The sequence below is a fragment of the Zootoca vivipara genome, chromosome 1 (assembly GCF_963506605.1).
Source record: "Zootoca vivipara chromosome 1, rZooViv1.1, whole genome shotgun sequence".
Taxonomy (NCBI): domain Eukaryota; kingdom Metazoa; phylum Chordata; class Lepidosauria; order Squamata; family Lacertidae; genus Zootoca; species Zootoca vivipara.
The window spans coordinates 96,686,950-96,710,865 of record NC_083276.1 but is presented as its reverse complement, the minus strand read 5'-3'; the positions used below and the strand labels follow the sequence as shown (position 1 = coordinate 96,710,865).

The 23,916-nt window shown below is 42.0% G+C and overlaps 1 protein-coding gene across 2 annotated transcripts in view; it reads left to right on the top strand.

The window, feature by feature from the left end:
- The first annotated feature begins 1,416 nt into the window (after window positions 1–1,416).
- Window positions 1,417–23,916, top strand: part of DARS1 (aspartyl-tRNA synthetase 1) — a 48,400-nt gene continuing 25,900 nt past the window's right edge. Inside the window, exons 1-4 of one of the 2 annotated variants that reach the window (XM_035130605.2) lie at window positions 1,417–1,537; window positions 5,051–5,108; window positions 9,190–9,282; window positions 15,853–15,955. In XM_035130605.2, coding sequence (XP_034986496.2) covers window positions 15,936–15,955 — 20 coding nt within the window. In that variant the 5' untranslated portion in view covers window positions 1,417–1,537; window positions 5,051–5,108; window positions 9,190–9,282; window positions 15,853–15,935. Of the gene's footprint in view, window positions 1,717–5,050; window positions 5,109–9,189; window positions 9,283–15,852; window positions 15,956–23,916 lie in introns of both variants that reach the window. The other variant, XM_035130596.2, reaches the window with a different exon arrangement.

Sequence of the window (23,916 nt, the reverse complement as noted above, 5' to 3'; positions counted from 1 at the left end):
TTCAGAAGTAAGGCCTGTTGAATTCAGTGGGTCTTACTCCAAGGTAAGTGGGGTTATGATGGTATCAAATATTTCTCTTAGGGCAGACCTGTTAAAATAAATGGACCTCAGTGGGTCTACTCTGATTATGACTATCAGTGCAGGTTACTCTGTATATGTCTATTTACTGCAAATATATGCATGCCAACTCAGAAGAAAGTCATGTTGAATTCTAGGCTATAATCCTATATTTACTTTTACTTGGGAATAAGACTCATTGAAAAAATGGCATTCTTCTGGGTGGGTACGTTTATCTTATTTCACAAAATTTATAGTTTGATTGAAAAACAACAACAAATAAATAAACAAAGCAGCTTAGTTAAGAATAATGTATACGGCATTGTAAGTCGTTTGTGGCAGCATACCGTATGTTTTTGTGGAGAAATAAAAGAGGTAAAGGACCCCTGGACAGTTAAGTCCAGTCAAAGGCAACTATGAGGTTGCAGTGCTCATCTCGCTTTAGGCCGAGGGAGCCGGCGTTTCCGGGTCACGTGGCCAGCATGACTAAACCACTTCTGGCGCAACGGGAACACACGTGACGGAAGCCAGAGTGCACGGAAACGCCGTTTACCTTCCTGCCACAATGGTACCTATTTATCTACTTGCACTGCCATACTTTTGAACTGCTAGGTTGGCAGGAGCTGGAACAGAGCAACGGGAGCTCGCCCCATAGCAGGGATTTGAACCGCTGACCTTCTGATTGGCAGCCCAGGAGGCTCAGTGGTTTAGACCACAGTGCCACCCGCATGCCATTGTTGGACGAGGCCAACAGCCCACCTAGCCCAGCATCCTGTTTTCAAAGCAGCCAACTGCATAGCTCATGCATAGCATGAGACTCTTAAATCCCAGCAACGTGGGTTTGAGCCACACGTTGGGCAGAAAGATTCCTGCAACATTGCAGGGAACTGGACTGAATGACCCTCGTGACCCCTTCCATCTCTTCCAATTTATAGGAGTCTGACAAGAAGCCAAGCACAAGCGCTCCTTCGATTCCTGACGGCGGAGGTGGGCACACAGCCCCTGTGGCTGAAAAGAAATCAATAGCCGGCTTATCTTGCATTGATCTGCACAGCCCTTCTTCTAAAAGCAACCCAAGTTTGCTGCCTTCACTGCCTCCCATGGGAGAGAGAGCAATGCAACCCCCCTCCACCACCCCTTTTCTCTAGGCGCTCTTTCTCTTATTGTTCCTGAATTTCCCGCGCCTGCCTTTTCCCCTGCAACAGACGACTACTTCTAAGACAAGGGAGAAACGGGAGCATACGTTGAGCGGAGGAACTCGGGAAAGCTCGCGAGAACGAGGCCGCTTCCCGCGATGCGTCCCCCTGAGCAAGGAGGGAGGGATTGAGTGAGCAAAGAGCGGCCGGGAGCGCTCTCGCGTGACGTAGCCTCCGTGTCCTCCTGTACGTGCTTTTACGTGGCCGGAAGCAGCGTGAGCGGACACGCGGAGGGCCTCTGGGGAGAGCGAGTATCGGAAAGGAAAAAAGCAACGGGGTCGGAGGTAGAAAGAGAGAGAGAAAGGGCTTTGTAAGGTGGTACGGAAGCCCGTAGGGGACAAAGAAAAGAAATAAAGCTGCTCTGGCCAACTTTATTGCCGGAGGTGGCAAAATGCCCGGCGTTGCCGCCCGTAAGAACCAGGAACGGAACCGAGACAGCGCCATGGAGCAGCCGCCGGCTGATGTGGGTCTCTGAAGGGGGCGGAGGCAGGGTGTTGTGGGGTGTTGTGGGGGTCTCCTACTGCTTTATTGGGAAGGGATGGGCACTGAGGGGGGGTTCAAGGGGGCGGACTGCAAACTTCAAAGGCCCACTGCCTGGTCAGAAGCATAGCTGTCAGGTTTTCCCTTTTTTAAAGGGAAATTCCCTTATGCTGAATAGGCTTCCTCGCGAGAAAAGGGAAAACTTGACAGCTATGGTCAGAAGCCCCCCCCCCCAATCCTATTTCCTCACGCGAAACTCCACTGGGAAGGGCTTGGAAGGTGCCATGTTATACCTATGCACGCAACTCCTCCCCCACCCCACCTGTCCCATGAAGACGCCTTTTGCTATGAGGTCACACAGGTCTTCATAGGTCCCGTTAAGCGTTTTCCCCAAACTTCCCCTCACTCATTGTGCTGTGCAAGATGAGAACAGCAACTTGGAGTTTCCTCACCCACATGCACGCAGTGAGAGCATACTTACTCAAAACAGCAGTAATCCAGGCATTTTTGAAACACCGCAGAAAGACCTGTTTGCTAGAAGCAAATAGCGCAATGAGTTTGTGTGTGAGCTCTGTGTCGCCAAACCTTAAATGAAACTGCTTTCAGTGGGGTGTGCATGTGCACGGTTATTATTGTCTGTCCTCAGGTTAAGGGGTGTCTTTACGGAAAAGTGAATGGAGGGGGTGTGCAATTGTTGGCACGTTCCTCAGTGTTAGGGGTGGATAGATTTCAGCTGATGAGCCGGGAGGTAATCCTGCCATGAACAGGGTTGGGCAGCAGATGCAGGATTCAATCCTGCCCACCACCAGTGATGTCAGTTGATGGGCGGGTGGTGTGGTCTGGGGAAAATGGCCTCATAGGCCAAGGTGCAGCCTCTGGGAGGCCAGAGCTTTTCCACCCATGCCCTGCAGTGTCAAAACCTCTATTCTGCTCACTGAACGGGCATATGGGCCTGTTACAGGAGGCTTGCATCATAGAACAGGGTGGATACGCATGATTAGCTCCTTGTACTCTTTATCAAGGCTAATCTATTCTGTTCTGAACACCTATATTTATTATGACTAGATATCATTTTTATTAAGAGGACCTTTGAACATGATCTTGTTCAGAGTCCTCCTTAACAGGACATATAATTTGTGTTATGTGCAAACTATTTTCAGTGTCTTCTGCTTTCATAAATATCTATCATTTATATTTCTTATCAATGTAATTATTAATTCTTGGAGCAGGCAACTGTCTCCACAGTTTATTTAACAGCACAGTCCTAACTGTGTTTTCTGAGAAGTGTCCTGTTGAATTCAGTGGGTAAGTGTAGGATTAGTCTTGCTGTCTAAACTGCTTAGTTCAAGCTCATCTGCTCAAAAGTTATTCTCAACCATGATGAGCAGCCCCTGAGAATCAGCTGCTGCATTACCTCTGCTCATGCAAATAGACTTGGAGTATCACAGCCATAAAGGGCAGCCGTACATTGCAGCTTGGATCAGCTCTTTGGTTTGTGGAAGGGTTGGCAATCCAGTGGTTGCTGACACTCATGAAAGAGGGAGGAGATTTTTTGTTGATTCCCTTAGCAATTTGATGTTCCACCTCCCATGCTGTTCCAGAGGGTCCTCTAGTGATCTGGAGCAGGTTTGGGGGCTGTACAGGACAAAAATCAACCCCTTTTCTTCTGTTAGTAGGAAATTCCTTGCACATGATCTCTGGAGCAATTGTAGTTTGAGGGGAAAAAATTCATTCTTGAGTATTCTTAGCTGATAGAGTGATTGGGTAGCATTTGTAATTACATTTTATGTTCATGTCAACGTTAGGAAAATTGGAATTGCCTAATTCAACAACCAGTTCTATATATTTCCCAAGATGAGGCCATCCTAATATTTCTCTAGTGGAACTACAGTATCTTAGGTCCGCCCCCCCCCTTGTTATTCTGTCATGTCTATTATTGCCCACTGTGGCTGGCAGTAGAAACAACAAAGAGATTAACAAATGTTTTTAATTCATTCCTGTTGTACACATTTATAAACAGGTTCACAATCTGAGGCCAACGAAGTGATGTACAACAGGACAAAAATGAGATTAAATATAAATTATAATAACACTTAAACCATTCCTACAGATGCACAGTTAATGTTTCATAATCAATTAGGTCACACCTTAGGGAAAACCATCTTAAACAGAAATATTGTCAGTAGGTGCCTGAACATCATGATGCTGGGTGCCTAACTAATTTCAGCTGCAAATTGATTCCAGAGGGCTGGAACTGCAACACTAAAAGTCCAGTTTCTAGTACATCCTGAGCACACCTCTAGGGCATGCAGTACTCTCAGCAGCAGCCCATCTGAGAAGCGCAGTTGCTGGGCAGGGGCATATGGGTGTTGGTTGTTTTTTTAATCCTTTAGGTAACCTTTCTTGGCATAACCTTTTATGGACTGGAGTCTTGTTTCCTGAGATACCAAGGATAGTATTTAGGATCATTTATTTATTACACAGACCAAGCCTCAAATAGTATATTGAAACATAATGAGGTTGCAGCTTTAATATTTAGTTACTGGAGTGTTTTCTTAGTCTCACATTATTAATCTGAAACTACATTAGAGTAAATGGGATGAAAAGTTTGGAAATATAGCCTAAATTCTGGGAACACTGCATTCCTTGTATTCCAATTTGTGCACCTGTTAGGCAGAAGCCTGAGTAAATAATGAACTCTGTTCCATGACTTGAAGTGTGGGTCTGGCAGATCAACTGGGATATTGAATGCCATAGTCCAATTCCTCCACGAAAAGCAATCTATTCCCATAGGTTTATAGCTGCTGGTTGCAGCTGAGTTATTTGAGCTTATATCTGTTATGGCGATGATGCATGGGAAGCATGGTGATTTCACAGTTGTCAAGGCTCAACTCATTCTGTGATAAAAGCGTATTTTGAGAAAGTTGATCCCTAGGCTGATGTCACTCACATGATGTTTTTCTGTGTGTGTGTGTGTGTTGAATGATCAGTACTAAAGGCAGTGTCACGTAGCATATAGTGCTGAATTTAGCTTGTGGTGTACATTTTGAAATAACTTGATAAAAGATGGATGCAAACATGATGAGATGTACATATTCTAGAAGCAAATTGAAAATTGACTCTTATTTGGAGATTCCAGTCTGTGTTTAGCACTTGACTTCTTATATAAAAAATCGCCATCCATTAATGCTCAAATGAAGTGTATCATTTCAGATTTGTGCACACAATATGCGGGGTTTGTTTTTGTTTTTGTCTTATTTGGACTCTGGCTTGGTGTAAAAGCTTTTAGCATAATACACTCTTCTTCCCCTTTTTAGGATTATGCCAAGGAAAGGTATGGAGTATTGCCGCTGATCCAGTCTCAGCAGAAACCAGGTCAGTTTCAAAATTCTGGAAAGCATACAAAAACCTATTGGGTTGTAAATGCCACAATCTGCAAGATAGTGCTGATAGTTGTGTCAGGTCCAATACTGTATAGAGATAACCATTTCTAGTGGCAGTGGAGCCAGTCTGTCTGGGGGGGGGAGGTAAGAGGTTGTTTCACTTCGTGCTTGCAGTTAACAAAATACTGTGGAACTTTAGCTAAATTTAACACGTGACCAAAAAAAAACCCCAATTACACTTGTTATGTGCTAAAAATCTGAGAGAACAATTGGCACATATCAACAAAAATTATAGAGGCCCCTTTCTCTTTGTGAGCTAAGGTATCCTGTTTGCAGAATGCCTGTGCAAGGACATATGCTTGCGCAGATGAGGATCCCTCCCTCCCTCCTTGCACCCCCCAAAATCTGCTTTGAGGGGATCAGGAGAAGCCCTGGGACAGCACACGGGGGGAGGAGAGGTGGGATTGCTGGGTCTAGCAAGCCAGAATGCTTGCCATGACGGAACAATTGCCTTAGCACAATATTAGATTCCTTCTTGAATCTTTGCTTACAGATGTAAATTTCAATGAATATAATTGGACTCACTTCTAGGCATTGATAGGATTGCAGCAATGGTTTTTTGTAATCATACATCAAGTATGGGGAAGCCATCCAAAAGTTGTTTAACTCCCCTTGGCCATAGTGGCCAATGGTCATGGATGATTGGATTTAGAGTCCATCAACTTCTGGAGGGCTACACCTCCACTTGTTGGCATCTTGCCTATCTCGAGAGACAGTGCTGTGTGCCTCTGGCACCAAACTGACACCCTGAGACACAAGGCTGCGCAGTGTATAAGGAGGTCCTGTGCTGCCCATACGACAAGACTTCCCTCTCAGCCTTGCAGATATGGTCAAAAGGAAAGCAGAGCAATATGTTGGGCACCATTTTAACTGCAGGAGTTGCCGGATGGAGGTGTACAAGGCCCCATCCAACCATCTTAGGGACTCCATTCAGGATTTGTGTAGGGTTTACTCCCTAGCCTTTTCTTCTCCTGAATAATCCCACAAGGTATCAGAGGTTATGGTTCAAAGTTTTCCTTCTCCTAGATGGGCTCCCTTCCCAGCTGGATGAGCCCAATCTGCCCCTCAGTTCCTTCTACAGCTCATGCAGAAACCACCTTCTTGACCATTGGATCCACTATTGGTCTCATCTGCTCAATCCACTGGAGCCTGTCTTTACATGCAGGGGAAGTCCCTAACTCACTGAGGGTTTGAGAGCCATCAAATACCCTCACCTGGTTTAGCTGGCCAGTGGAAGCCGTTTCCTGGGGTTTGAGCGCTGTCGCATGCTTATGGCTTCTAGGAACCACAGGTGAGAGATGAGTGCAGGGTGGAGGCCAAAGGTGGGACAAACTATCCCAGAAAGAGAATGACGTGTCCCCTGCCAGGGGTGCTACCCTCACCTAACACTCCACACCCCTTCTCTTACGTAATTATAAAAGGAGCATTATATATGTACAAAACTCAGCTAATAATGGCCTATTTTCACTTGGTGGGTGTGGCCCAGCAGCTCACTTGGGCTAATAAGACAGTTTATGTGAATGTCTACAAATACATCAAGCCACTCCTGCGCACTTGCCTGTTTCCCAGGTAGGCATGCTTATGGTTTCAGTTCAGCCTTGCAGATAAGTCCATAATAGATATTACACTACATGAATTTGTATTTGGACATAATACCAGCCTTTGAGAAGTCATGTTATATGTGCGAGCTGGGAGTAATCCAAGCACGTATGTGTTGGGCTATATATTGTGCTGCATTTGCAAAATGCAGCTTTGAAGAAGAAACAAATTGAGAGGTTTGGTTCTCGTTTTTGAGAGAGAGGGGAACATGAGGGGGAAAATTGGGCAGTGGTTCACTGCATCATGTAAAGAAGGAGTTGGAAGGAATAGAAAGTTGGATAGTGCTTTAGAAAGGTTGATTAAGTTGCCATTGTGGATTGGAGAAAAGGAAAGCATTCAGATTCAATGTTTAAAGAAACAAGTTATTAGAGCTTTCTTCTTCTTTAAAAAAAACACCATTGTGGAAAAGCAACAGATTACTTCACCTACTTGTGCATAAATAGTTTTCTGCAGTATGTTTCTCTTTAGCAGTTGCTTTCTGATTTTTTATAGAAGCGGTGCAATAGTTGAAAATAATTATTTGGACCTTGTCAGAACATGTAGTCAAATGTGTTTGCCATCTGGTTTTAATGAAAGTTAGGCCATTATGTCTACAGTAATTTTTTAAAAAGTTAATCTAATGCACATTTTGGGTGATGCCTTGAACATTAGGGACTTATGAAAAGGGTGATACCTCATTTTGTCCTTTTTATTCATGTCTGGAAAATGTTGCAGCTTCGTAATAATTTTAAATTGTTGATGTAATTCTGTCTGACTAAGGCTTAGCAGATCTGTTTCAGTTATCATTAGCAATGGGGAAACTTGAAATTGGATTCGAACTTGTTACTCAGTTTCATCGTTTTTCTACTGGTATTTTTCCACCTCAAGCGCAGCAACAGTGTATTGGTGTGTCCCTTTTACCACAGATCCCTGTTTTAGAGTAATTTGTTTTCAACAGCTTGATCCAATGCATGTTTGCTAGAAAGTAAGTCACAATGTGTTCAGTGAGGCTGACACTATCTGTTAAGTGTGTTTAGGATTTTCTGTCCAAACTACTTAGAGAAGACAACATCTCCTCTTCATGGAAGAGCAGTGGTTACCTCTAACCATTCCCAAACTTATTCATATAAACAGAATTATCTATGAGATTCGTGGTATTCTTCACACAGAACTTCCTTAGAGTCATCTTATCCTTTTTAAAGCTTAAATGAATCTGCAGAACCTAAAAGAATTATTCCGAAGAGAATCCGACCTCAGTGTATAATATAGTAGTTGTATAGCTGTGAAGATATTCAGAAAGCGAAAAATTAACAAAACAGACACAGCCTGGAATAGGAAGACACTTAAGTCAGAAGTTGGAAGGGGAGAGAGAGAGAGAGAGAGAGAGAGAAAGAAAGAAAGAAAGAAAGAAAGAAAGAAAGAAAGAAAGAAAGAAAGAAAGAAAGAAAGAAAAGCTTGGTGTGAAAAGAGTAGACATCTATGGTACTACTTGAGGTAGTTGTGCTTCCAGACAGAAAGGACCAACTCCAGTACCTGAAGCAGTGGTTTTCAATTAATACAGATATTAATAGTTTACAGGTTTGATTGCCTTATTAAAAAGACAATATTATTTATTATTTATAAAATGTGCATACCACTTAGCATGAAGAATAATCTCTAAGCAGCTATCATAGAATGTAATTTTAAAAGTCAATATAAATTCATATAAAATGCAGGAATCAAATAAAATCTTAAAAGCTAAGTAAAAACGGAATAATTCTAAAACTGAGCAGCGTAGACCTTGGCATGGGGGATGAGTTGGGTTTTCATTGTGAACGGAGCAGCGTTCACAAATGGCATCCCTAGGGCAGAGAGTGGGATGGCCTGTAGCCATCTGGGTTTCCCCACCACTCCAATGGATATCCCCTCCTCTCATTTTCTGACCACGACATGCAATCTTTGTATGCACAGTACTTCATATTCTCTCTATCCCCCACCACCGACATCTTAACTTGTGTACCTTATATTAAACACTACAGTACTCAACTCACCATTCATTCATGCTGCTCCACCTATTCCATTCCCTCCTCTACAACACTGGTCAGATTATTCAAAGGGGTAGAACTATGTGTATGTGTGTATATGTGTGTGAAACAATAAACCCCCATACCCAGGGAAAGGTACCATGCATAATGTATTACTGTCATCCAAATGGGAGGTTAAGAGAACATGCGGCCAGACTTTATATCCAGTACCAAGTCAGAGATGGTGAACTGACTGAAGCTGGGAAGAGGCATCCCTTGCCACCAAGGCCTCATTCCTGCCACGAATGTGTTGTAAATAGCTTTCTGTGCAAATGTACATAAAATCTACAGAGTAGCTTTGTTGCATCAAAATGGCTATTGTTTCCCCTTCCCATGAATATAATAGCTAACCAAGTAATGTATTGCCTGCAGATCGTGTGTTGGTTCGAATAAAGGACTTGACAGCAGAGAAAGCTGATGACGTCATCTGGGTTCGTGGGAGGATTCATACCAGCAGAGCAAAAGGTGAGCTTAGCTTTTCCAAGGTTGCCCTAGATAAGCCTTTCTCAATTTGGTGCCATCCAGATGTTGCTGGACCACAACTCCATCAACCCTGATCATTGGCCACGGTGGCTGGGATTGATGGGAGTTGTAGCCCAAAATTATATTGAGGGCACCAGGTTGGGGAAGGCTGTCTTAAACGGTGTATACACAATTAGTTTATTTAGATGGTTTATGTACTGCCCACAGCTTACGACAAGTCAAACTATCTGTGGATCTTATGTGCTTTATCAAAGGTCCGTAAAAATAACACAGTTCTTTAAAAACATTTTATTATGGGTCAGGAAGGGTCAAGTTTTCTCCCATTGTCCTGACGCTTTCCTGCACTACTTTGAATGGCAGCTTAGGGATTTTTCAAGAAAATATTCCAGCCTGCTGTGTCAAGGAGCCGGTTGAAGTGATTTCTTCTTAGCAAATCCACGAAGGGAAAGTTTAGTTGACTAGATATCTCCCTGGCAAGAAAATGGGGTGGAAAGTGCCCAGCAACAAGCTGAAGGCCTTCACCTAGTTGCCTCAGTTTGCAGCTTGAAATGATAGCTAGACTGTTCACTCACGAGTACCTTGCTAGGAGATAGGCCCAGACTGCTTGCTTGGAAATATCTGAAGAAGTGTGCATGCACACGAAAGCTCATACCAAAATATAAACTTAGTTGGTCTTTAAGGTGCTACTGAAGGAATTTTTTATTTTGCTTGGAAATAGTTGTGTGTGTTTAAAGGTGCTCTAGATCAGAGGTCGGCAAGGTTTACCTCACCTGGGCCAGTTCATTCCAACGGAGATCCCTCTGTGGGCTGGATTGTGCATGCGCGCTCACGATTTCTGGCGTCTGAGCAGGCACAGGCGTGTTTTTGAGCACCACGGAAGCAAGTCCCCGCGCCACACTGCGCCAGTTTAGCGCAGCACGTGGGGACTTGCTGAGCAGGCTTGGTTCGGAGGCAGCTTGTGGGGCAGTTAAACGACCCCCAGGGGCCACTTGTGGCCCATGGGCCTTAGGTTGCCAACCCCTGCTCTAGATTCTTGCTTTCTTTGTCTTTCCCTCCTGGATTTTTATGAAATGTTACACTCTTGAGAACGGTTTGCCACAAATGCAGTAACCAAAACTTTTTATTTCTGTTTTCCATATTGCAAAATAAATGTGCCTGTCTTACTGTGTTAGTTCTTTTTTCTATAGTTAAACATGGTAGAAAAAGACCTACAGGTAAATAAGGTGCTTTCAAGACGGCTATATAATTAAATACTTACGTTTAAATGCGTCTAAACTTATAAAGTACTATTTTGAAGTAAAATTTAAAACCATTGCCGAAGTATCAGTCATCAGGCATACTAGAATTTCTCTTTTCAAGTTGGATAATCGGAATAAAGCTAGTTTGTGTTACTTCCTAAGTTTTAAAGGAAATGGGAAACCCTGGAACGAATTGGCCTTTCATGTAGCCCCAAACAAAATATGTAAGAAAATTGTTCTTACAGTGGCCTCAAAGAAATCCTTATCTAAGCCTGAGCTCCATGACATGGCTTGTTCAGACAGAACCACCTGCCTGTCATTTTTCTTCACTGTGGGAGCACTAGTTCTCTTGGAGATCACTTTCCATTGCACAAGTTTAAATATGCTTTGACCTCTTCAGGTGACATACAAGTCTGACAGATGTTCCATTTGTTTGAACTTCACTTACCTCATGGTTGAGACACCGTACATTTAAAGAAAAAAGGCTTTCTGGAACAAAATATGACAATAGCTTGAGGAACTGGACTTGAACTCTGCTCCCCAAAATCTTTGACATGCTTGATAGAAATGCTTCTTGCATTGGGCATAAATAAGGAGAAAAGAAATGTTAGTTTCTATAAATCTGGTTAGTTACCTATTTCACTATAGTTTCATTCTTGTTCTGGGGGCATAAATGTTAACAGTAAAGGTTAAACATGTATTTTAACTGTCCCAGGGATTTTTTGTGTGTGTGTGTGTGTGTGTGTGTGTGTGTGTGTGTGTGTGATTTTCAAGGGGGGGAATAATATACAGTCGTACCTTGGTTTTCAAACAGCTTGGTTCTTGAACGTTTTGGCTCCCGAATGTCGCAAACCCGGAAGTGACTGTTCCGGTTTGCGAACTATTTTTGGAAGCCAAACATCCAATGGGGCTTCCATGGGAGCTTCCTGCACCCATTCAGAAGCTGCACTTTAGTTTCCGAACGTTTTGGAAGCTGAGCAGACTTCCAGAACGGATTCCGTTTGACTTCCAAGGTACGACTGTACTAGCAAATGTTGATAGTGGCCTGAATGAGTGTGTCAGCATTTGCTTGCATATACGTGTTTGAAAAGTGGAAAAATCTGTAATCTTACACAGCCATGAAGCTCATCTGGGATGGTTGGCACGCACACATGAGTGCCAGCATTCACTCAATGTTAGATACTGTAGTTGAAAGAGCTGCACTGACTAGTTTATGGTTTTAGTATACAAAACCCTAAGCAGCTCAGGACCAAGTTATCCAAGGGAGCATATAGACCAGCCTATCTCCTGTACAGACCAGCCTAGTTGCTGTGATCTGCAGAGGAGGTCTGTTTACAGTACTGTGGCCTGTAGAAGTGCACCTTACACGGGTGCAGGGGAGATCTTTCTTCAACAGGACACCTGCTTTGTGGAATGACCGGCTGCCCATAGAGATCAGGTGGGCTTCAACTCTATGATGTTTTTGCTGACAAATGAAAACATACCTGTTCATCTGGGTATTTCCCTGACCATTCATTCCTGTTCCTGAACATTTCTGGCCACTGTGATTGATACTTTTAACTTTATTTTATTGCTCTGTTTTAGTGCTGCATCTTGCTGTTTCACTTGTTTGCGAAGCACCTTGATAATTCTCAAAATGAAGGATGGTATAGAAATAAATGAATAAATATATTTCTTAAAATGGTGGCCTTATTTTACTTCAGAACCCCCCCCCCTTCTACTTCAAAATGAGATTCCTGCATTGCAGGCAGTTGGACTATATGATCCTCATGGTCCCTCCCAACTATGATTCTATAATTCTCAGTAGAATTAAGAACAAGCGAACAACTTGGACAGTATCCCATGTTCATACACTGGGCTAAACCAGGAGTGGGTAGCCTTCCCCATAATCCCACACCAGTAGTGGGTGGAGCCAGAGCAGATGATGGGTGGAGCTAAAGACAGATTTTTGGATTAACTAATCCAGAGTCAAGTCCACCCTGCTTCCATTTTCACTGTGATTACCTTACATTAAAATTCCTACTCTTGTGTGGGTCAACTTGGAAGTAAAGCCTACTGAGTTTGATTCAGTTACTCTCAAATATACAGAGCATTTTATCTTTAGAGCAACAGACCAATAAACCCCCTGTTGTGGAAAGCAAGTGAAAGTAACCCCTTTCTGACTTTAGTGTGCCACACACACATACATATATGACAGAAGTGTAACAATTTGATCTTGGAAAGTTGAGGGGGAAAGTTCCGTATGGACAGCAAATAAGCATGGGGAGTGTCACAGGGAGGGAGTTTATTTTTTTTATAAAATGAACTGCTTCCAATTATACTAAAACTGCATGAAGGGAGGGGGAACACAGTGAGTAGTCAGGAAAAAATAAGTAGGAAACAAACACAAATGAAGGAACTCTATGGGGATGGAAGGATGGGGCAGCACAAGGCAGCTTCATGAGGCTATAGGGATTGCCTAAAATGAGAGGGGATGCAGATTTTCCTCCTGTGCGCTGATGTGAAAAGTTTAGTTTCATATGAATGAGACCAGGCAAGCTTCAGGTTTGTGATCTCCCCCACATTTGCGTCATGACTGCAAGGAGGGAGTTTTCAAAAGCTTTCGCTTCTACTTTTGCCTAACCACAGCCTGCCACGTTATCCAAACTGTGGTTAATTTTGTTTCAGACAAATTAACTCTTGCGCAGTTGTGGAAATGCACAACACCACATGGTGCGTTCAAATTCTCCAAAAAAGCCAGAGATCTTTCTGAGAATTCTCCCAAAGTTTGGAAAGACTCAACCTGGGGGCACTACTGCCCCAGCCCCTTTGAATTTGTGTCCCTCTTGCACCCCTCCCTCGCCAGATTTGCAAATTGTGACAGGAGGGATTCAAAATGTACAACACCAAGACTGCCTAAATTTCCAGCTCATTTCTGGGCCTGCTTGAAACCACCATTGTCCAGAGGAGCACTGGTAACTGCATTGCTAAAATAATAATATTAATAAAAACCATCCAGAGAAATGAATTGGAGTGAATAAAGTGCTACACTTCACAGTATCACATGCTCTATGCACAGTCTGGAGTCATTGGTATGGCTCAGAAGGAACAGTTCCCCCCTTAACTGTCCAAATGAGTTTTTTTTATTCCTACTGGTCAGTGAATGACTTTTAAATATATATATATAAATACATTTCCCCAGAATTCACATCTGTAGTGAGAAATTAGAATGCTGGAAACAGTTTAACCAGCCTTCAGCTTTAGGCTGGGCTACTGGTCTTCCTTATATCCATTCCCTTGCAGATTTATATGTTTGTAAAAGGGTGGGGAATGGGCAGGTGAGAAGACTGGTGCTGAGGGCTTGTCTTGGGATGTGTAGAAAATTTCTGAATGGGCAAGTTGGTTTCCTTATGCCCCTTTCTGAAAGTCTTTTTATCCCTCATACCGCGTCATGATAAGAGAATCACTCAAGAGTCTGAAAATGTATTAATGTATACAGCTGAGAACCTTTCTGCAAGCTTGAGCATAACAATATATCATAATGTGCAATATTTGTTGGGGGGCCATGGACTAGTTGCTATCTCTCAGGTTAACTGTGAGAAAATATGGAGATAAACTCATTTGTACTTCTCCGAGGTGCTTGGTATAAGGATGGGATTAGAAAGTGACACATCTGATTAGGAGTTGTACTGTGTAAGGCGATGGTGACGAATTTTCCTGTCTGCCTTATGCTGGCCACAATATTTGGCCCAAACTGCTAACTGGTAGGAATCCAAGCTGTCAAACTAAAAGTGAGATGTGTGATTCAGGTTCCGTTGGTGGCAAGCATTGGAGGAACTGATATGAGTCTCAGTAGAAGCCCACTCGCCAATTCATTGCAACGTTAATGTTGAGTCAGAAAGCTGTTTCAAAAGGTGTTGAGTTGCATATGGAAAATTCATCTTGTCTGTTTCGCAGAATCGCAAAAGAGTGAGAGTGTGTTTTAAACAATAGTCATTTTAATCATATATGGCCAAGATCTCTGACACAGATACTTGGCAGAACACCACATAAATATTTCTGAGTTAAATAAACAGAGGTATTAACCAGGTTTCATAATAGGTTTCCTTCCATTTCCCCCCCTCTCTACTGAAAAGAGAAATTGTGAACAATCCAGAGAGACAGAAAAAGAACACATTCTCAGTCAGTGGAGGAGTGGAGCATACAGGCAAGGACTAACTTCTCCTGAAAGAGGTGTCAAAAGCACTTCTTTGAAAAACCAATTCTGGAAGGGGAGGTAACCTCCTTATAATTTCCAGGCTTGACTAGGAAGCAAGCCTAAGGCCCTCTATTCTGTATCTTACACAGGGGCAAGAGTGCATCCTCCTTCTCCTAGTAGGCTCTAGTATCCGAGGGTAAGGCGCCACATTCAGAGGGCAAGGGACTGATCCCATTCTTTCTGGAATCACTCAGATTGCATCTGCAGCAGTGACATACAGAAGGGACCAGAGATGTAGCTCCCAACTACCTCTATGTCACAGTGCCTTCAGGCCCCAATGCTTTCTCTTTCTCTCCCATCCCCACCCCCCACTAGTCACTGACAGGCAGAAACAATCAGAGAAAAAGGCTGAATAAGACCTTCCAGGGGAAGAAAACAGGAGAAAGTTGGTGAGGCATCTTGAGAAGGATGAAAGCAAGTTTTGCAATACGGATGCTGGAGGCATCCTGAGAAGGATGAAAGCAAGTTTTGCAATAAGTCCTCTCAATCTTTTTATCCATCTGTTGCAGAGAATTGGGGGAAACCCCACAGCAGATTTGGGAGTGGGGTGGGAGGAAGTGAGGAAGCAGAATCCTGTTGCTGTGAGCAAAACCATTCTGCCAGTGCAGTTACCCTTTAATTTTCTTTAGACATGTTACAGCGCGATTCTCTGCATGTCTACTCAAAAGGAAATCCCATTGAATTAAGTGGAGTTTACATCTTGGGTACATGTGTATAGGATTGCAGCCATAGAGGTGCCCACAAAATTTTATTTATATTTGCACCCACTTCACAAAGACAACTGTTATAAAATAAGGATAAGTTGTTTGATCATTTCAAGTGTCCTAAATGCATAGGCTGCAATCCAAAGAGCTTATTTAGCTTTTCTTAAAAATGAAATTATTTTGAACCATGAAAAGGTTATTGTGAGTAAAATATCTGTGCCAAAGGATGCACATGTCTGCCTGTAGGCTTTGCGAGCGTTTAAAAGTCTGGCTTAATTTTAAAGTAGTAGAACATATTTTTGTATTCATTCAGAAAGATCCCAAGTAACTTGCCCTGAATACACCTGCATTGTTCCTTCCTCTTTCTTTTCAGGAAAACAGTGTTTCTTAGTCCTACGTCAGCAGCAGTTTAATGTCCAGGCTCTGGTGGCTGTGGGAGACCATGCAAGTAAGCAGATGGTAAAGTTTGCTGCCAAGTAAGTAAGCAATTATATCCTGTTGTCACAGTAAACAATGGTGGGAACCCAGGCTCCCAGTGGTTGGGACCATTTTCGCACATTAACATCAATGCCACGTTTGTTTTTAAAATGTAGTTATTTAAATTGTCAGTTCACTATAGTGTTGAATGCATTACACTTACAAAGACAAAATGGAACACAGCCTTGAAATTCATTCTGAACTGCTGGGGGAGCATTCTGTCTCCGCAGACAGCTCCTATTTACTCTCAAGCCGGCTAACAAAAAGGTTGGCAGGCTGAACTCGGACACATTATTTAGTCAGATGTTTGTGTGTGCATGTGAACACAGGCTCAATCTTTTTATTTTATTTTATTTAAGCATGAGATCTTTACTGTGTAATGTATTCTGTCTCATTTAAATGCAAAGTGCAAATTGAAGGTATTTAGAAGTTCAGCAGTGCAATTTCCTCTCTCCAAAAGACAGAAAGGGTTAGGAACCTAATTTGCACTCTTGTAATCTTCATTACTGAAACTAAAACATGTTCTGTGTAGCATCCCCCCCTTCCTCAAGCCCCCCTCCCCCGATAGTAATTGGCTCTGTTTCTATTTTAGCAAGAAGCATTATGGTCAAGGCAAGGGTGTGCCTTCTCTCCACAGGCGCCTTTAAGATTGGGGTCTGAGTTGACGGGTGCCTGGGTTACCAAAGCAATTTGGGAATGAGGACAGAAAGCAAGGTACCCTGGAAACAAGCTAGGCAACAGAACTAGACTGTGGCACCAGAGCAGGCTTCCACTTCTGATCTTAGAACTCTCGATATGTCTGGGCCTTGCATTGTGTGTAAAGTTACACTACTGAGAGTGGGTGGGCTGTCCTTTGCACCTTTTAGCTTTGAGGCCACCGATTGGTTTGATCCCTTACATGCCTATGTGGCAAAGTGGCCTTTACAAGAACAGAACATGTTTCTGTGTCCAGCTTTTGACTTTTAACATTCAGGCTTTAAATTACGGGTCTACCTCAGTATGGAGAACTCAAGATACTTCTGTTCTGTTTCTCGACGTAGCTTTCGTGGCTCAGGGGTGGGCCCTAAATGCATGCCAGAAGGTGTAGATGGTTCTGATGGGGTGGAGAGGAAAGTGATGCATTGTTCTCCTTAGAAAAGTTTTTTAAATGTCCAAACAGTTCTGGAAATTAAGTTCAAGACCATAGGGAGCAGCACACTCAGTATCACATTAGCTTACTAGTATTTAGAGCATGTGTAACATGTTCTGTTAATTCTTTTAGTGTCTTTGAGATTCAATTTTTTTCTAGTTCCTGGAGAACATAATTAGAGACATGTGGGTTTTCTCTTTATTTGGTCTTCCTAAATGGTGCCCTCGCTTTGGCTCTAACTGTGTCATGAGTCCTTGATTGACCTTCCTAATGGTTTCAGCTCTGCTCTGCACCAGGCATTTCCTATTGTATCCTCTGTTCATGCCTTCATACTGAAGGTTTTTTCCCCTAACAAAGCCATGCATTTTGCCTCTAATTGTCAATTTGTCATCTCCGTGTCCCTTAGACATGCTCCCTAGGCAACTGGTTCCACTACCCAGTTTTTTGGGGGTTTTTTGGCCTTAATTTGGAGTGCTCCCCACTTAACACTATACACTTTGAATTAGCCAGTGTAAAGAATCAAATCAAATCAAAATCCTACAGACTTGTAGTGATTACCAAAAAAAAGTTGATGCCAATCTTGATTGCTCACTCTAACCTCTTACCACCTTTTGTTAAAAAAGAAGCTTGACTTAAAAGGAGTCTGTCCGAAGAGGAAGGCATGCTAATGAACCCAAATCCACTTCACATCACATCTGGCTGCTTCACCCTTTTATTTCTGTACAACTTTCTATAAAATAGAGGAGAAAATAATAATGTATACAACTCTGCATTTGGAGTGGATTTAAGCATTTATTCCTGTTTGGCTGCTGCCGATATTTATTTTGTGTACTAGTATATGAACGAATGACCTTGCCTTCATTTCACATGTTCTGGCTCTCCTACCCATTTCATGGGATCTTTACGAACATAGTTTTGAACATCTGGCTGTATATGAGAGGCATCTGCAGTTTTCGAGCATCTTAGGTACATACTGCTTCTGCTGCTTCTTGTACATAGCCAAACAAGTACAGTTCTCCTTTTCTCAGTGTTAGCACAGAGCTGAGAACTTTCGTAATGGTGGGAACTATTGATATGAAATGTTTACCTGAAAATACTCTAGCTTCCATGCCAGAAGCTCTAGCTCTGAGCGATGCGTTTCTCTACTTAGTCATTAGAAGAAACGTGTTCTTGCTCAAGCTGAAAACATTTAACGTGCTACTGTTGACTTTGAAGTGCCAGCAGAGTGACACTGTTTAACTCAGTAATGGCCAAACCTGGCCCTCCAGCTGTTTTGGGACTACAATTTGCATCATCCCTGACCACTTGTCCTGTTAGCTAGGGATGATGGGAGTTGTAGTTCCAAAACAGCTGGAGGGCCAAGTTTGGCCATCACTGGAATGTGATGTGTAAGGAACAGTGCGGAACTTATCCATGCTTAAACCCAAAACACTGAGATCTAGTGAGCATGTGGCAAAACTTGTTACATTCGTTTTTCTACCAAACTTGTGCAAGAAGGGAATAATCTCCCCTCTCCTCCCACCACAGCTGTTCTGTGCATAACATCCCATATAGTTTAGCAAACTGAAAAATGAGTCTGGGGTTGGTGCCTCCCCAAACCTTTTCCCCTTTTTCATTCCTGCTTCAGTGAGTTGGTCCTGGTTAGTGTAAACTACAGTTCATTTTAACCCTGAAAAGATTTTTAACCAGTTTTGAACGCGCTACATGATCCTGGTTAATAAACAGACATTAAAACAACAGAGCTTTATTATGGACATAGCAGGGAATTGTAGTTTAAACCAACGGCGATTGATGTGCCGAAGCAGATGCACATGGTTGTGAATGCTACGTATGAAAGTGCCCACTAGATCTATCCAGTTGTTTTAGAGGAAAGCTTCCTGCAGAGCTCCACTTTCTTGCCAGTCAATCTGAGCCCTTGTGTATCAGTGACCATGGAGCAGTCCTGTCTAAAGCCACTCCCGCCCGCCCCGCAACCTTCACTGAATTTACCGGCACAGTTAAAACGTTGAAGGTTTAGTGCTACCTTTCTTAAGAGGTGACATCAATTGATTGCTCTCTTTGTTAGCCTTGCTACTGCTGAGTTACAGTAAATAGGATATTGAGATAATACTGGGGAAGGGAGCAAAGGATTCCCAATTGTAGAATCAATATATAAGGTAGCAGGAACTGATCCCAAGTAGCAAAAGTGTGTTGACATGTTCATTTAGCATGGATTAGTTTCCTAGAGTTTTTACTGTTAACCAGCCTGTTGGGTTGGATAGTAAATAACAGTCAGCATAGCCTAATAGAACTGTCCTTCCAACAACTGCAAAACAAACCTTTGTTGTATATTTTCAAATTGTAGGCAAGTTAGCATGTAGTGAAATGGGTCACCAGTACTACAGTTTCCTTATACAGTACATATATTAGTAAATTTTTGCATTGTTCATTGCAAATGAAGCTACAGTATGAACTCAAACAATAGTGGAACCTGAGTTATGTAAAAGTGTGTTCAGCTTCAGCAAATAGAGCTCAAATCCATGAATACCAGTGTGTTTTTTATGAGACTTGACTTAAGCAATGGGTACTTTTGAATAAAAGGATTGAGAGAGAAAAAAATCAAGAAAACTATTGTAAAAGTCTTTGGCCGTAAGCAATTCAAGTGTTACCTGGCATAAACTAGCCATTGATTTAAATTACTGACCCATGAAACTTGTTTGATAGGCCTGCATGAGCTCACTTAGAAGTGGTAAGTACTACCCATTTCTGTTCTTGTCATGATTGGAGAGTTCCTCCCTGGAGCATCAATAATAGATCTTAGTGTCTCATTTTGAAAAGAATATAGGCTCATCAGTTTGCAATTATGTCATATTTCAGAGCCCTAAATAAGTTAATGTCAGATTTTGGACAGAATGTAGCCCAGAACCAAATCATTAAATAAAAATGGACAGATGAGGACAAACTAAAATTAATATGGTGGTGCACTTTAGGTCAAAAATGGTTAACCTACATATGACTAAAGCCCAATTATGGGATGCCACATCTTGCATGTGCCCTTGGAGTTGACCGCATTTGAGAGAGCAAAAGGAGGCAATATAGTCACAATAGATCTTTTTGTTGAATCAGGCTCGGGTTCAGGGATGCTGTTATTGTTTAATTCAAAACAACTGAAAAAAGCACTTAGATGTCAGCTAAAGAAAAATAACCTGCTATGGAAAGCTTTCTATCAAGAAACCTGATTGAAAGTGATTCATTACTAAGCGGTGCGGTTGATCTTGCAGTACAAAGTTGTTGAAAGAGGTTTGCTCAAATGCAATCAGACTACGCAATCAATGTGGTTAAAAAGTCTTGACTAATACTTGGATAGCTGAGCTTGAACATTGCCATGTGCAGAAACTGAGTGTTGTTGGCTTTGATGACATAAAACTGTTTAACAGTGGAAATGTAGGTTATCCAGTTTTAAGTTCCTGAAAGGGATGCAATGCAAGCACACTTGTGTATTTATTCAGCCTCATGACCTAAATAATTTGACCGCTTGGAATAATGTGCCTTCATGGTCTAGTTTGAAATCAAGTGATAGGTTACTCCTCATAACATTTTTATTTTTTTAAAAAAAAGTGATTTGGACACATCCCCATTGAAGCAGGCTTCTTTGGGCAGATTTGGGGCTTGTTTTAAATAAAGTAACCAAAGCAAGAACCATTGAACTTTGGACCCTGACAAGCCTCTAAATTATTTCAGTCCAGTCTAGGGGTCTGCACAACCATTTGATTTGGTTCAGAACCCAATTTGGAATGTTGGAGAAGAGCCCATTTCAAATTATGCCAAATTACGTTCTGAGTTTTTTTTATATAAAAAAAATAAGATCATAATCGTGATCTTGCTTTTCTGACTGCCCTGATTCTTGGGCAGGATTGGGTTGACTTTAGTTTTATGTTGTCTGTTTTTATGTTTACTAGTTTTCCCACAGCCCTCCAATGTGTCTTAAATTTACAAAGCACAAGTTCATTCTTAGGATCTCTTTAGAGTAGGCGTAATAGTTCTTTGTTAAGTGATCCTAAGTATATACTGTTGCTTAGAATATAGAAGGAGTGCCATGCTATATAAGGTTGAGGTTTACATGCTCCACCATTCTTTGAAGGAGTTTAGGCAGCCCATTGGAAACTGACAAGTGATATTCCCAAAGATGAATTTAAATGAAAATCAGATAGGGGGATTCGAGGAAGCCCAGTTAATTATGTTTAGAAAGTTGGAAGATAAAAGTAAGATGAATTGCTTTCTTTTTATTTTTCTGTCTGTGTTTTATCTTCTTTTTTGTGTATTTTTGTATATCTTTTTCATTCTTATAAAATGAATAAATATTACCGTATTTGAAAAAAAGAAAAGGAAACTGACAAGTGACCTGCGGTTCACTTTCTGCTTACCTCTATTCTTTGCTATCCCTGTATGGAGACACAGACTCTGACTTATTAATTTTGACCCTAGGTGGGAGTTGGCTGACACTGAATTTTTTATACTTGTTTTTTGTAATCCTGGCTATCCTGTTTTGACTTTTCGTTGACACATTACTAAGTGCTACAAAGTATGCATGGGAGAATACACAAATTCAGCCAAGGCCCTCGTGTACCATAGGTTTGAAGCAAATGATAAGATGTAGGTAATCATTTTGTCACTATTACTATTACTATACCTGTTCTGGCATGTTCATGTCCGTGACCATGAGCTGCTGAAAGTGCCCTGTTCAAATCTTCCCACAGTCCTAAATTCCCCAGGAAGATTTAGAGCAAACCACACAGTCTCCTAAGCCTTTAACGAAGGTTTAATTTCCCAGAATTAGGGAAGATCCAAAGTTCAAACAAGCATGGAATCTCCCAGTTTGAAAGCTGACTTCTACTTGTGATAAAGGAAGGAAGCTTTCGCTTGATAATTTCCCATTGGGAATCATGGGTGGGTAAATAGCAGCAGAGCAGACCCTCAAGTCTCCCCAGATTCTGAGTACAGATGACCATGAGATTATGAGAGACCACATATTAGCTTTAAGATACTTTTCATTTATTTATATGGCTCTGCTTTTAAAAACCAGTCAAGTTTAATACCTTTTGTTCATCTATATAGCACTTACAAACTATTAACTCCTGTACAATAAGACCCTGGCCTCTGTTGATACTCTGATCTGTGTTCTCAGGCTTCTTTTTAAGAGTTGTAGTCTGCCTATTAGTGCTCTTTTATGTTCTCTCATTCTTGCTAGATCATTATTGGGGTTGGACAAGCCAAAAGCAGGCCACGCTGTACAGTTCAACCTTTCGCTCCCTTTTTCTCATGACCTCTGTCTATCTTGACAATGGTTGGGCCTATACAATCCTTAACTCCCATGAAACCTTTCAGCCACCACTATTTTCAGCCATAGGTTTGTTGGTATGAAACATTGAAGACAACAGCTAGTGTAGATGGGTATGAGGAGTAGGGAAAGGGCACTTTACCAGGATTGGATTTTTCTCTTGAGGCTCCTGGTAAGTATTTAAGTACCTTCTTAAGGGTTCCATTGCTTCAGTTTGGCAACTACTGGGCTTGGAAAAACTACTGCACCTTATAAGCTGTTTAAGAGAAACCTTGACCTTTACAAAAAATCAACTTTTTTGATATTAGTATGCGAACACCTACCATCACGAATGGGAAACAGAGAATCAGTGAGTCGCTTGTAGGGACTGCTTGAATGAGTAAAGGAGAGGAGGGTGAAATCAAAACCAGACTATTATTTCAAATCCTTTCGATGTCCTTATTAAGAGCAGGCATTGATGGCTTTGACAGAAACTTTCTGTTTCGATGAGGATTGGCAGATCAAGAAATGACAATGATTTTTAACAGTCTTCATGGGAAGTTTTAATTTGCATAGTGTGATTTAATGGTTGACCAGAGAACTCAGATTTAAACATCTCATTCTGGTTTCCTGATGTTGCTGACATACCACTGGGTCGAGTGTTTGCCTTTTAAAGTAGGTGGGATTAAAGAATTTGGAACCTCATCAAGGCTTATTTACTTGAATATTGCGTGGTGTCTGTTTCCTCTTAATCTGTTATTCGAGTCTTTGCAGTCTTGGGTTTTCTTCTACACCCTCCCTGGCTCCTGGACAAACAGCTAGCTATTATAGCCAGATGTGTGTTAATGTCAGGTCCATCTGACACCATGGCTGTGTCTCTTCCTGATCTTATTAAAGCCACCCCATTGCAAACTTGAAGAACAGCTACGTGGTATGGAGCTGTCTGTGAAAACTGTTTGGAAGCTTTGCCTGGTACAGGATACTATCACCTCCCCTGTAAAGAAATAATGAGGTGGGAGCATATTCGATAGATGTGGTTAGCATGCAATCTACATTGCCTCTCTCCAATTTCCACTGATCACCCCTGGCCCTCAGGAGAAGCATTTCAGGGAGCACCGGATGTTGCAGTTCAGAATCTACCTACATAAATGTTGAGACAAGCCAGTAGGTTGGTCTGAGCATCACAGTTAAGCTTCAGATAAACCATAGTCTGGCATAACAGGAATGAGCGTGCCATACTCCAGGCTCGTGCACTCCCCTCTACTCTGGTGCAGGCATGAGGATTTGTTTGAAAACCTTTGCTTCTTTTCTAGATCAACTGATCTAGAAAAACAAGCTGGCTTGTTTTTGTGAGCTTAGTTAATATTAACCGCAGTATATATTTTTGGATGACACATTAATGTGTTTTTACTCAAAGTTCAAAGCAGAAACTTCCAATCTCATGCCAGAGGAGAAGGGAAATGTGTGTGAAGCAGTGGCCAGGGGGTGGGGGAGAAAAGGGTAGGATATTTCTTGTAACACTAAACCAAACACAG